Consider the following 14666-nt stretch of genomic DNA (forward strand, 5'->3'; position numbering starts at 1 on the left):
ACCCATCCACGTCTTCCTCAGTGTAACAGTCCCTCCTGCTCTTCAGCATCCGTCCTCGTCTTCCTCAGTGTAACAGCCCCTCCTGCTCTTCATCAACCATGCACGTCTTCCTCAGTGTAACAGCCCCTTCAGATCTTCATCGTCTGTCCACGTCTTCCTCAGTGTAACAGCCCCTCCAGCTCTTCATCACCCATCCACGTCTTCCTCAGTGTAACAGCCCCTACAGCTCAATAGTGTGTAGTGAATTTGACTAGATGTAAAGCTTGAATGAATATGACATGTAGTTTTAAAGCATTAAAACGTTTTTCGAAATTGAACAAACAATCTATTTTTTTTTTTTTTGCGTACCCAAAAAGCAAGTAGAGGTGTCATGTGATTCCTTAGTCTCAGGGTGTTTTATTCCACATGTCAGAGAGACATGTTCCAGATACATGAGACTATTTCCATTTGAACCTTCTCAAAAAACACAGCGTCCTGCTGAACATGTGGAAACGTATGGCTGCGTCCTGCTGAACATGTAGAAACGTATGGCTGCGTCCTGCTGAAACGTATGGCTGAGTCCTGCTGAACATGTGGAAACGTATGGCTGAGTCCTGCTGAACATGTGTAAACGTATGGCTGCGTCCTGCTGAAACGTATGGCTGAGTCCTGCTGAACATGTAGAAACGTATGGCTGCGTCCTGCTGAACATGTGGAAACGTATGGCTGAGTCCTGCTGAACATGTGTAAACGTATGGCTGCGTCCTGCTGAAACGTATGGCTGAGTCCTGCTGAACATGTGGAAACGTATGGCTGCGTCCTGCTGAACACGTGGAAACGTATGGCTGCGTCCTGCTGAACATGTGGAAACGTATGGCTGCGTCCTGCTGAAACGTATGGCTGAGTCCTGCTGAACATGTGGAAACGTATGGCTGAGTCCTGCTGAACATGTGTAAACGTATGGCTGCGTCCTGCTGAAACGTATGGCTGAGTCCTGCTGAACATGTAGAAACGTATGGCTGCGTCCTGCTGAAACGTATGGCTGCGTCCTGCTGAAACGTATGGCTGAGTCCTGCTGAACATGTAGAAACGTATGGCTGCGTCCTGCTGAAACGTATGGCGGCGTCCTGCTGAAACGTATGGCGGCGTCCTGCTGAAACGTATGGCTGCGTCCTGCTGAACATGTAGAAACGTATGGCTGAGTCCTGCTGAACATGTAGAAACGTATGGCTGAGTCCTGCTGAACATGTAGAAACGTATGGCTGAGTCCTGCTGAACATGTAGAAACGTATGGCTGCGTCCTGCTGAAACGTATGGCGGCGTCCTGCTGAAACGTATGGCGGCGTCCTGCTGAAACGTATGGCTGCGTCCTGCTGAACATGTAGAAACGTATGGCTGAGTCCTGCTGAACATGTGGAAACGTATGGCGGAGTCCTGCTGAACATGTGGAAACGTATGGCTGAGTCCTGCTGAACATGTGGAAACGTATGGCTGAGTCCTGCTGAAACTTATGGCTGAGTCCTGCTGAACATGTGGAAACGTATGGCTGAGTCCTGCTGAACATGTGGAAACGTATGGCTGAGTCCTGCTGAACATGTAGAAACGTATGGCTGAGTCCTGCTGAACATATAGAAACGTATGGCTGAGTCCTGCTGAACATGTAGAAACGTATGGCTGAGTCCTGCTGAACATGTGGAAACGTATGGCTGAGTCCTGCTGAACATATAGAAACGTATGGCGGAGTCCTGCTGAACATGTGGAAACATATGGCTGAGTCCTGCTGAACATGTGGAAACGTATGGCTGAGTCCTGCTGAACATGTAGAAACGTATGGCTGAGTCCTGCTGAACATGTAGAAACGTATGGCTGAGTCCTGCTGAACATGTAGAAACGTATGGCTGAGTCCTGCTGAACATGTGGAAACGTATGGCTGAGTCCTGCTGAACATGTGGAAACGTATGGCTGAGTCCTGCTGAACATGTGGAAACGTATGGCTGAGTCCTGCTGAACATGTAGAAACGTATGGCTGAGTCCTGCTGAAACGTATGGCTGAGTCCTGCTGAACATGTAGAAACGTATGGCTGAGTCCTGCTGAAACGTATGGCTGAGTCCTGCTGAAACGTATGGAGGAGTCCTGCTGAACATGTAGAAACGTATGGCTGAGTCCTGCTGAACATGTGGAAACGTATGGCTGAGTCCTGCTGAACATGTAGAAACGTATGGCGGAGTCCTGCTGAACATGTGGAAACGTATGGCTGAGTCCTGCTGAACATGTGGAAACGTATGGCTGAGTCCTGCTGAACATGTAGAAACGTATGGCTGAGTCCTGCTGAACATGTAGAAACGTATGGCTGAGTCCTGCTGAACATGTAGAAACGTATGGCTGAGTCCTGCTGAACATGTGGAAACGTATGGCTGAGTCCTGCTGAACATGTGGAAACGTATGGCTGAGTCCTGCTGAACATGTGGAAACGTATGGCTGAGTCCTGCTGAACATGTAGAAACGTATGGCTGAGTCCTGCTGAAACGTATGGCTGAGTCCTGCTGAACATGTAGAAACGTATGGCTGAGTCCTGCTGAAACGTATGGCTGAGTCCTGCTGAAACGTATGGAGGAGTCCTGCTGAACATGTAGAAACGTATGGCTGAGTCCTGCTGAACATGTGGAAACGTATGGCTGAGTCCTGCTGAACATGTAGAAACGTATGGCGGAGTCCTGCTGAACATGTAGAAACGTATGGCTGCGTCCTGCTGAAACGTATGGCGGAGTCCTGCTGAACATGTGGAAACGTATGGCTGAGTCCTGCTGTACATGTGGAAACGTATGGCTGAGTCCTGCTGAACATGTAGAAACGTATGGCGGAGTCCTGCTGAACATGTGGAAACGTATGGCGGCTAGACATGGTGCTCGGACACCGTCTGTGTAATCTGTTGATGATTTGTCTTCACAGATGATTTGTTTACATGGTTAAGAGAATTAACATGATAGGTTAGGAGAATTAACATGATAGGTTAGGAGAATTAACATGATAGGTTAGGAGAATTAACATGATAGGTTAGGAGAATTAACATGATAGGTTAGGAGAATTAACACAGCAGGTTAGGAGAATTAACATGATAGGTTAGGAGAATTATCGTGATAGTTTAGGAGAATTAAGATGATAGGTTAGAAGAATTAACATGATAGGTTAGGAGAATTAACATGATAGGTTTGGAGAGTTAACACGATAGGTTAGGAGAATTAACGTGATAGGTTAGGAGAATTATCGTGATAGGTTAGGAGAATTAACATGATAGGTTAGGAGAATTAACATGATAGGTTAGGAGAATTAACATGATAGGTTAGGAGAATTAACATGATAGGTTAGGAGAATTAACATGATAGGTTAGGAGAATTAACATGATAGGTTAGGAGAATTATCGTGATAGGTTAGGAGAATTAACATGATAGGTTAGGAGAATTAACATGATAGGTTAGGAGAATTAACATGATAGGTTAGGAGAATTAACGTGATAGGTTAGGAGAATTAACATGATAGGTTAGGAGAATTAACGTGATAGGTTAGGAGAATTAACATGATAGGTTAGGAGAATTAACACGATAGGTTAGGAGAATTAACATGATAGGTTAGGAGAATTAACACGATAGGTTAGGAGAATTAACATGATAGGTTAGGAGAATTATCGTGACAGGTTAGGAGAGTTAACGTGGCAGTGTAGGAGAACTAACACAGCAGGTTAGGAGAACTAACACAGCAGGTTAGGAGAATGAGGTTAAGATTAGGAAAAGGGTTATGGTAAGCTACAACGCTTCAGATGTCAACAACTGTTGTCCCCGACGCGACCACAAGATGGAGCTGTAGGCCACAACGGTGGAAAGGTAAACAAACCATCTGTTGGGAATTAGTTGGAGTTTGTTTTCAGTTGAAATTACATTTATTCAGTGCGGCACAAGTGGATCTCGTCTCATACGAACCATCCTGATCTCGCGAGTTTACATTATGTTGCATCCCGTCTCGTCTAGAAAAACAGAATGTAAATTCGACGAGGTCGGGCTGGTTTGTGGAGGCTACGAGGGATCCTCCTCGCCTACAAAAGCAGGTTACGCAACTGCATAAATAAATATATGCCAGCTAGGCTACTGAGAAGTGCTTCAATCAAAACACATAAAAAAATATGAATAGATTTCTAAGTTTGAATCCGCCCTCAGGTGCTCTTATAATTATCAAACCTTTTCCCGAATTCAATTAGCGCGTGTTGGATTCTGTATTTTACATTATAGCCATTAGCATATATATGATTAAATATTATCTGATGTTGGTTGTGTGAGGTGTCTGCATTTGTGCACTGGAGCATCATCATGAGATTAAACAACTGCTTGCTACTTGCCTGTTTGTGTGTGACAAGAACTGAGTAACATGGTGTGACCTGCAAAAGAGAGAGAGAGAGAGAGAGAGAGAGAGAGAGAGAGAGAGAGAGAGAGAGAGAGAGAGAGAGAGAGAGAGAGAGAGAGAGAGAGAGAGAGAGAGAGAGAGAGAGAGAGTTCCGTTCAGAGACCCGCCAGATCAGGGTTCTAGTCAGACAACAAAACATCCATTTTGAACACAGTAGCAGTTAACGGTTGTAGACTATTTGGTGCCAGAATGTGTCAGTATTAAATAATGGGGAGAAATTAAATTTAAATTGAATCCTCATCTTTTCCTGCCCGGAAAGCTTTTGACATCTGTTTTTCCAATGATGATGACTCCTCCACTCTGAATAACATAATAGATATTTCAACATAGTGTTTATGCTTTAAACTAGGGCTTCAAACCTGTTTTGTTGTAATCAATACAATAGTCACAATTCAAAATGAGTGTCAGTTTATTTATAGCAATATTATATCAATATTCAATATCAAGATCTTCAAGGGCTCCCGAGTGGCGCAGTGGTCTGAGGAACTACAGACCTTGGTTCGATTCTAGGCTGTATCACAGCGGTCTAGGGCACTGCATCTCAGTGCTAGAGGTGTCACTACAGACCCTAGATCCATTCCAGGCTGTATCACAGCAGTCTGAGAAACTACAGACCCTGGTTCGATTCCAGGCTGTATCACAGCGGTCTGAGGAACTACACATCTCAGTGTTAGAGGCGTCACTACAGACCCTAGATCCATTCCAGGCTGTATCACAGCGGTCTGAGGAACTACAGACCCTGGTTCGATTCCAGGCTGTATCACAGTGGTCTGAGGAACTACACATCTCAGTGTTAGAGGCGTCACTACAGACCCTAGATCCATTCCAGGCTGTATCACAGCGGTCTGAGGAACTACAGACCCTGGTTCGATTCCAGGCTGTATCACAGCGGTCTAAGGCACTGCATCTCAGTGCTAGAGGTGTCACTACAGACCCTGGTTCGATTCCAGGCTGTATCACAGTGGTCTGAGGAACTACACATCTCAGTGTTAGAGGCGTCACTACAGACCCTAGATCCATTCCAGGCTGTATCACAGTGGTCTGAGGAACTACAGACCCTGGTTCCATTCCAGGCTGTATCACAACCGGCCGTGATTGGGAGTCCCATAGGACGGCGTAGGCGTCATTGTTACTAAGAATTTGTTCTGAACTGACTTGTCTTGTTAAATAAAGGTAAAATTAAATATTTTGCCGCTAGGGGCAGCCTTCAACAAAGAGCAACCAAAAAAATGAGTCTTTTGTCTCCGGGTTTTGTCTGACATCCATCTGAATGTAGCTGGAAGCTTCCCGGTTCCGCTCCTGACAACCCTGGACGGATTCGTGTCGACTGCCCAGAGTCCGCGAATTCAAGTCCGCTGTCTCCCGTTATCAGCAAATCTATCGTTTCCGAATAATAATAACGAGAGGACGAGCCAGAAGACCGCTCTGTTAAAACCAAGGTAAGATATCAGTCAGCATGCGGACTGTGGAAGCGGGGAAGCGGGGAAAGGCTCGTAGGAAAGTTTGGGGCTTTGGTTCAAGAGAGGAGGCCTCGTGTTTTATACGGCGAGATGAAAATGTTATTTTCGTAGCATATTTTCATCGTTCGTAATCTTGTTGATCTTTTTTTTTGTATGGGACATTGAAGTATAAATAAATGACTAGATAATTTATTGTTTTGCTAACTAGTTTAGCTATCGTAACGTTACATGCGAAAATTTGGACGAGTTATTTAGGGAACATTAAGGGATTGTCTGTAAAACTGGCTCCTAAATACAGAACTCATCTTTAATATCACGAGTATGTCCTGTTATATTGTATAAAACACTTACTCATTCACGTCTAACAGTTTTGTGAAATGTAAGATAAATATTATTCTACCAAACAGGTAGCATTACTAGCAGCTCGCCGTTGATTCAGGTTAATAACGAGCTGAGTCATGTTGTTGAATTTCTATGGGGGTTTTCTGTCTGTCTGTCTCTCTTTCTGTCTCTTTCTCTCTTTCTGTCTCTCTCTCTTTCTCTCTCTCTCTCTGTGTAGCCGGTGACCAGTGAGACTGACCACCCAACTCCCATCAACATGTCACTGCACCAGTTTCTGCTTGAGCCCATCACCTGTCACGCCTGGAACCGGGACAGAACCCGTACGGACCAATGCTTTATTATATACAAAATCACTTTAAATAAACCCACAATGCTTTAAATATAAATATAAACACACTGAATACAACGTCAAAACGTATCGAAACACATCCACAGTTCATCTAAATGTTTATCCACTGACTCTTCTGTGATCTGGCCTTCTTCCTCTTCTTTTTCCTCTTCCACTTCCTCCTCTTCCTCCTCTTCTTCCTCCCCTTCTTCCTCCTCCTCTTCCTCTTCTTCTTCCTCCTTCTTCCTCTTCTTCTTCCTCCTTCTTCCTCTTCTTCTTCCTCCTTCTTCTTCTTCCTCCTCTTCCTCTTCTTCCTCTTCCTCTTCCTCCTCCTCCTTCTTCCTCTTCCTCCTCCTCCTTCTTCCTCCTCTTCATCCTCTTCCTCCTTCTCCTTCTTCATCCTCTTCATCCTCTTCTTCTTCCTCCTCTTCTTCCTCTTCCACTTCTTCCTCTTCCTCCTCCTCCTTCCTCCTCTTCATCCTCTTCCTCCTCCTTCTTCTTCTTCTTCCTCCTCTTCTTCCTCCTCCTCTTCCTCTTCTTCTTCCTCCTTCTTCCTCTTCTTCTTCCTCCTTCTTCCTCTTCTTCTTCCTCCTCTTCCTCTTCTTCCTCTTCCTCTTCCTCCTCCTCCTCCTTCTTCCTCCTCCTCCTTCTTCCTCCTCTTCATCCTCTTCCTCCTCCTCCTTCTTCATCCTCTTCATCCTCTTCTTCTTCCTCCTCTTCTTCCTCTTCCACTTCTTCTTCCTCCTCCTCCTTCCTCCTCTTCATCCTCTTCCTCCTCCTTCTTCTTCTTCTTCCTCCTCCTTCTTCCTCTTCTTCCTCCCCCTCTTCTTCTCTCCCTGTAGAGATCGCCATCAGTCCCAACAACCATGAGGTTCACATCTATCAGAAGAGCGGTAACCAGTGGGTGAAGAGTCATGAGCTGAAGGAGCACAATGGACACATCACAGGTAGACTAGGCACAGGAAATGACATCACAGGAATAGATTAAAATACTTTTTTTATTTAACAACGTCAGGACATTGATGATGTTTTTCAGAGGTTTACATTGACCCCCCCTCCCCCTCCCTCTCTCTCTCCCTCCCCCTCCCTCTCCCCCCCCTCCCCCTTCCAGGTATCGACTGGGCTCCTAAGTCCGACCGTATCGTGACCTGTGGGGCGGATCGTAACGCCTACGTCTGGTCTCTGAAGGACGGCGTCTGGAAGCCCACGCTGGTCATCCTGAGGATCAACAGAGCTGCGACCTTCGTCAAGTGGTCTCCTCTGGAGAACAAGTTCGCTGTGGGCAGCGGAGCCAGACTCATATCAGTCTGTTACTTCGAGTCTGATAACGACTGGTGAGGACTAGACAGGACTGACTCATATCAGTCTGTTACTTCGAGTCTGATAACGACTGGTGAGGACTAGACAGGACTGACTCATATCAGTCTGTTACTTCGAGTCTGATAACGACTGGTGAGGACTAGACAGGACTGACTCATATCAGTCTGTTACTTCGAGTCTGATAACGACTGGTGAGGGACTAGACAGGACTGACTCATATCAGTCTGCTACTTCGAGTCTGATAACGACTGGTGAGGACTAGACAGGACTGACTCATATCAGTCTGTTACTTCGAGTCTGATAACGACTGGTGAGGACTAGACAGGACTGACTCATATCAGTCTGTTACTTCGAGTCTGATAACGACTGGTGAGGACTAGACAGGACTGACTCATATCAGTCTGTTACTTCGAGTCTGATAACGACTGGTGAGGGACTAGACAGGACTGACTCATATCAGTCTGTTACTTCGAGTCTGATAACGACTGGTGAGGACTAGACAGGACTGACTCATATCAGTCTGTTACTTCGAGTCTGATAACGACTGGTGAGGACTAGACAGGACTGACTCATATCAGTCTGTTACTTCGAGTCTGATAACGACTGGTGAGGACTAGACAGGACTGACTCATATCAGTCTGTTACTTCGAGTCTGATAACGACTGGTGAGGACTAGACAGGACTGACTCATATCAGTCTGTTACTTCGAGTCTGATAACGACTGGTGAGGACTAGACAGGACTGACTCATATCAGTCTGTTACTTCGAGTCTGATAACGACTGGTGAGGGACTAGACAGGACTGACTCATATCAGTCTGTTACTTCGAGTCTGATAACGACTGGTGAGGACTAGACAGGACTGACTCATATCAGTCTGTTACTTCGAGTCTGATAACGACTGGTGAGGACTAGACAGGGCTGACTCATATCAGTCTGTTACTTCGAGTCTGATAACGACTGGTGAGGACTAGACAGGACTGACTCATATCAGTCTGTTACTTCGAGTCTGATAACGACTGGTGAGGGACTAGACAGGACTGACTTATATCAGTCTGTTACTTCGAGTCTGATAACGACTGGTGAGGACTAGACAGGACTGACTCATATCAGTCTGTTACTTCGAGTCTGATAACGACTGGTGAGGACTAGACAGGACTGACTCATATCAGTCTGTTACTTCGAGTCTGATAACGACTGGTGAGGACTAGACAGGACTGACTCATATCAGTCTGTTACTTCGAGTCTGATAACGACTGGTGAGGACTAGACAGGACTGACTCATATCAGTCTGTTACTTCGAGTCTGATAACGACTGGTGAGGACTAGACAGGACTGACTCATATCAGTCTGTTACTTCGAGTCTGATAACGACTGGTGAGGACTAGACAGGACTGACTCATATCAGTCTGTTACTTCGAGTCTGATAACGACTGGTGAGGGACTAGACAGGACTGACTCATATCAGTCTGTTACTTCGAGTCTGATAACGACTGGTGAGGACTAGACAGGACTGACTCATATCAGTCTGTTACTTCGAGTCTGATAACGACTGGTGAGGACTAGACAGGACTGACTCATATCAGTCTGTTACTTCGAGTCTGATAACGACTGGTGAGGACTAGACAGGACTGACTCATATCCGTCTGTTACTTCGAGTCTGATAACGACTGGTGAGGACTAGACAGGACTGACTCATATCAGTCTGTTACTTCGAGTCTGATAACGACTGGTGAGGACTAGACAGGACTGACTCATATCAGTCTGTTACTTCGAGTCTAACGACTGGTGAGGACTAGACAGGACTGACTCATATCAGTCTGTTACTTCGAGTCTGATAACGACTGGTGAGGGACTAGACAGGACTGACTCATATCAGTCTGTTACTTCGAGTCTGATAACGACTGGTGAGGACTAGACAGGACTGACTCATATCAGTCTGTTACTTCGAGTCTGATAACGACTGGTGAGGACTAGACAGGACTGACTCATATCAGTCTGTTACTTCGAGTCTGATAACGACTGGTGAGGGACTAGACAGGACTGACTCATATCAGTCTGTTACTTCGAGTCTGATAACGACTGGTGAGGACTAGACAGGACTGACTCATATCCGTCTGTTACTTCGAGTCTGATAACGACTGGTGAGGACTAGACAGGACAGACTCATATCAGTCTGTTACTTCAAGTCTGATAACGACTGGTGAGGGACTAGACAGGACTGACTCATATCAGTCTGTTACTTCGAGTCTGATAACGACTGGTGAGGACTAGACAGGACTGACTCATATCAGTCTGTTACTTCGAGTCTGATAACGACTGGTGAGGACTAGACAGGACTGACTCATATCAGTCTGTTACTTCGAGTCTGATAACGACTGGTGAGGACTAGACAGGACTGACTCATATCAGTCTGTTACTTCGAGTCTGATAACGACTGGTGAGGAGGAGGAGGAGGAGGGGTTGAGAGAGGAAGAAGCAGGCTAAATAGTTGTGTACTCTTTAAATGTGTGTGTGTGTGTCAGGTGGGTGAGTAAGCACATCAAGAAGCCGATCCGTTCCACCGTCCTCAGTCTGGACTGGCATCCTAACAACGTGCTGCTGGCGGCTGGATCCTGTGACTTCAAATGCAGGTAGAGAGAGAGAGAGACCGTCAGAGACCATGTTTCAGCCTCATCAGTAGAGAGACCGTCAGAGACCATGTTTCAGCCTCATCAGTAGAGAGAGAGACCGTCAGAGACCATGTTTCAGCCTCATCAGTAGAGAGAGAGAGAGACCGTCAGAGACCATGTTTCAGCATCATCAGTAGAGCGAGAGAGACCGTTAGAGACCATGTTTCAGCCTCATCAGTAGAGAGAGAGAGACCGTCAGAGACCATGTTTCAGCCTCATCAGTAGAGAGAGAGAGACTGTCAGAGACCAAGTTTCAGCCTCACCAGTAGAGAGAGAGAGAGAGACAGACCGTCAGAGATCATGTTTCAGCCTCATCAGTAGAGAGAGACAGACCGTCAGAGACCATGTTTCAGCGTCATCAGTAGAGAGAGAGACCGTCAGAGACCATGTTTCAGCCTCATCAGTAGAGAGACCGTTAGAGACCATGTTTCAGCCTCATCAGTAGAGACAGACCGTCAGAGACCATGTTTCAGCCTCATCAGTAGAGAGACCGTTAGAGACCATGTTTCAGCCTCATCAGTAGAGACAGACCGCCAGAGACCATGTTTCAGCCTCATCAGTAGAGAGACCGTCAGAGACCATGTTTCAGCCTCATCAGTAGAGAGAGAGAGACCGTCAGAGACCATGTTTCAGCCTCATCAGTAGAGAGACCGTCAGAGACCATGTTTCAGCCTCATCAGTAGAGAGAGAGAGAGAGGGAGACCGTCAGAGACCATGTTTCAGCCTCATCAGTAGAGAGAGACCGTCAGAGACCATGTTTCAGCCTCATCAGTAGAGAGACCGTCAGAGACCATGTTTCAGCCTCATCAGTAGAGAGAGAGACCGTCAGAGACCATGTTTCAGCCTCATCAGTAGAGAGAGAGAGACCGTCAGAGACCATGTTTCAGCCTCATCAGTAGAGAGAGAGACCATGTTTCAGCCTCATCAGTGGTCTTTATACATTAGATACCTGGGTCTCTCAGTAGGAGTGTTGAATCTAGAATCAGGGTCTGTATTCACACAGCGTCTCTCAGTAGAAGTGTTGAATCTAGGATCAGGGTCTCTCAGTAGGAGTGTTACGTACAGCCCTGATCAATAGGTATTGATACGTACAGCCCCCTGATCAATAGGTATTGATACGTACAGCCCCCTGATCAGTAGGTATTGATACGTACAGCCCCCTGATCAGTAGGTATTGATACGTACAGCCCTGATCAGTAGGTATTGATACGTACAGCCCCCTGATCAGTAGGTATTGATACGTACAGATCAATAGGTATTGATACGTACAGCCCCCTGATCAGTAGGTATTGATACGTACAGCCCCCTGATCAGTAGGTATTGATACGTACAGCCCTGATCAGTAGGTATTGATACGTACAGCCCCCTGATCAGTAGGTATTGATACGTACAGCCCCCTGATCAATAGGTATTGATACGTACAGATCAGTAGGTATTGATACGTACAGCCCTGATCAGTAGGTATTGATACGTACAGCCCCCTGATCAGTAGGTATTGATACGTGCAGATCAGTAGGTATTGATACGTACAGCCCTGATCAGTAGGTATTGATACGTACAGCCCCCTGATCAGTAGGTATTGATATGTACAGATCAGTAGGTATTGATACGTACAGCCCCCTGATCAGTAGGTATTGATATGTACAGCCCCCTGATCAATAGGTATTGATACGTACAGATCAGTAGGTATTGATACGTACAGCCCCCTGATCAGTAGGTATTGATATGTACAGCCCTCTGATCAGTAGGTATTGATATGTACAGCCCCCTGATCAGTAGGTATTGATACGTACAGCCCCCTGATCAGTAGGTATTGATACGTACAGCCCCCTGATCAGTAGGTATTGATACGTACAGCCCTGATCAGTAGGTATTGATACGTACAGCCCCCTGATCAATAAGTATTGATACGTACAGCCCCCTGATCAGTAGGTATTGATACGTACAGCCCCCTGATCAATAGGTATTGATACGTACAGATCAGTAGGTATTGATACGTACAGCCCTGATCAGTAGGTATTGATACGTACAGCCCCCTGATCAGTAGGTATTGATACGTACAGCCCCCTGATCAGTAGGTATTGATACGTACAGCCCCTGATCAGTAGGTATTGATACGTACAGATCAGTAGGTATTGATACGTACAGCCCTGATCAGTAGGTATTGATACATACAGATCAGTAGGTATTGATACGTACAGCCCTGATCAGTAGGTATTGATACGTACAGATCAGTAGGTATTGATACGTACAGCCCTGATCAATAGGTATTGATACGTACAGATCAGTAGGTATTGATACGTACAGCCCTGATCAGTAGGTATTGATACGTACAGATCAGTAGGTATTGATACGTACAGCCCTGATCAGTAGGTATTGATACGTACAGATCAGTAGGTATTGATATTTACAGTATTGATTGATATGTACAGCCCCCTGATCAGTAGGTATTGATACGTACAGCCCCCTGATCAGTAGGTATTGATACGTACAGCCCTGATCAGTAGGTATTGATACGTACAGCCCCCTGATCAGTAGGTATTGATACGTACAGCCCCCTGATCAATAGTTATAATATATTACCCTCCCTCTCTATCTCCCCCAGGGTGTTCTCTGCCTACATCAAGGAGGTGGAGGAGAAGCCCGGCCCCACCCCCTGGGGGTCCAAGATGCCGTTTGGGGCGGTGCTGGCTGAGTTTGGGGGTGCCGGAGGGGGAGGATGGGTCCACTCTGTGTCCTTCTCCTCCTCTGGTAACAGACTGGCCTGGGTCTCACACGACTCCACTGTTACTGTGGTGGACGGCACCAAGGGATCCACGTGAGTCTCTCTGGGGGGGGGGGGGGTGCTGTGTATTCAGACTGTTACTGTGGTGGACGGTACCAAGGGATCCACGTGAGTCTCTCTGGGGGGGGGCTGTGTATTCAGACTGTTACTGTGGTGGACGGTACCAAGGGATCCACGTGAGTCTCTCTGGGGGGGGGGGCTGTGTATTCAGACTGTTACTGTGGTGGACGGTACCAAGGGATCCACGTGAGTCTCTCTAGGGGGGTTTATCTAGCGCTGTGTATTCAGACTGTTACTGTGGTGGACGGCACCAAGGGATCCACGTGAGTCTCTCTGGGGGGGTGTATTCAGACTGTTACTGTGGTGGACGGTACCAAGGGATCCACGTGAGTCTCTCTAGGGGGGGTTATCTAGCGCTGTGTATTCAGACTGTTACTGTGGTGGACGGCACCAAGGGATCCACGTGAGTCTCTCTGGGGGGGGGGGGGGGGGGGGGGGGGGGGGGGGGGGGGGGGTGTATTCAGACTGTTACTGTGGTGGACGGTACCAAGGGATCCACGTGAGTCTCTCTAGGGGGGGTTATCTAGCGCTGTGTATTCAGACTGTTACTGTGGTGGACGGCACCAAGGGATCCACGTGAGTCTCTCTGGGGGGGGGGGGGGGGGGGGGGGGGGGGGTGTATTCAGACTGTTACTGTGGTGGACGGTACCAAGGGATCCACGTGAGTCTCTCTAGGGGGGGTTATCTAGCGCTGTGTATTCAGACTGTTACTGTGGTGGACGGTACCAAGGGATCCACGTGAGTCTCTCTAGGGGGGGTTATCTAGCGCTGTGTATTCAGACTGTTACTGTGGTGGACGGCACCAAGGGATCCACGTGAGTCTCTCTGGGGGGGGGGGGGGGGGGGGGGGGGGGGGGGTGTATTCAGACTGTTACTGTGGTGGACGGTACCAAGGGATCCACGTGAGTCTCTCTAGGGGGGGTTATCTAGCGCTGTGTATTCAGACTGTTACTGTGGTGGACGGCACCAAGGGATCCACGTGAGTCTCTCTAGGGGGGGTTATCTAGCGCTGTGTATTCAGACTGTTACTGTGGTGGACGGTACCAAGGGATCCACGTGAGTCTCTCTAGGGGGGGTTATCTAGCGCTGTGTATTCAGACTGTTACTGTGGTGGACGGTACCAAGGGATCCACGTGAGTCTCTCTAGGGGGGGTTATCTAGCGCTGTGTATTCAGACTGTTACTGTGGTGGACGGCACCAAGGGATCCACGTGAGTCTCTCTAGGGGGGGTTATCTAGCGCTGTGTATTCAGACTGTTACTGTGGTGGA

General features: G+C 47.2%; 1 protein-coding gene across 1 annotated transcript in view; it reads left to right on the plus strand.

The window, feature by feature from the left end:
* The first annotated feature begins 5656 nt into the window (after positions 1-5656).
* Positions 5657-14666, plus strand: part of LOC110514597 (actin-related protein 2/3 complex subunit 1A) — a 16847-nt gene continuing 7837 nt past the window's right edge. The window contains exons 1-6 of the mRNA XM_036948693.1: positions 5657-5871; positions 6452-6554; positions 7405-7509; positions 7674-7896; positions 10406-10513; positions 13158-13370. Coding sequence (XP_036804588.1) covers positions 6491-6554; positions 7405-7509; positions 7674-7896; positions 10406-10513; positions 13158-13370 — 713 coding nt within the window. The 5' untranslated portion in view covers positions 5657-5871; positions 6452-6490. The remainder of the gene's footprint in view (positions 5872-6451; positions 6555-7404; positions 7510-7673; positions 7897-10405; positions 10514-13157; positions 13371-14666) is intronic.

The sequence above is a fragment of the Oncorhynchus mykiss genome, chromosome 17 (assembly GCF_013265735.2).
Source record: "Oncorhynchus mykiss isolate Arlee chromosome 17, USDA_OmykA_1.1, whole genome shotgun sequence".
Lineage (NCBI taxonomy): Eukaryota > Metazoa > Chordata > Actinopteri > Salmoniformes > Salmonidae > Oncorhynchus > Oncorhynchus mykiss.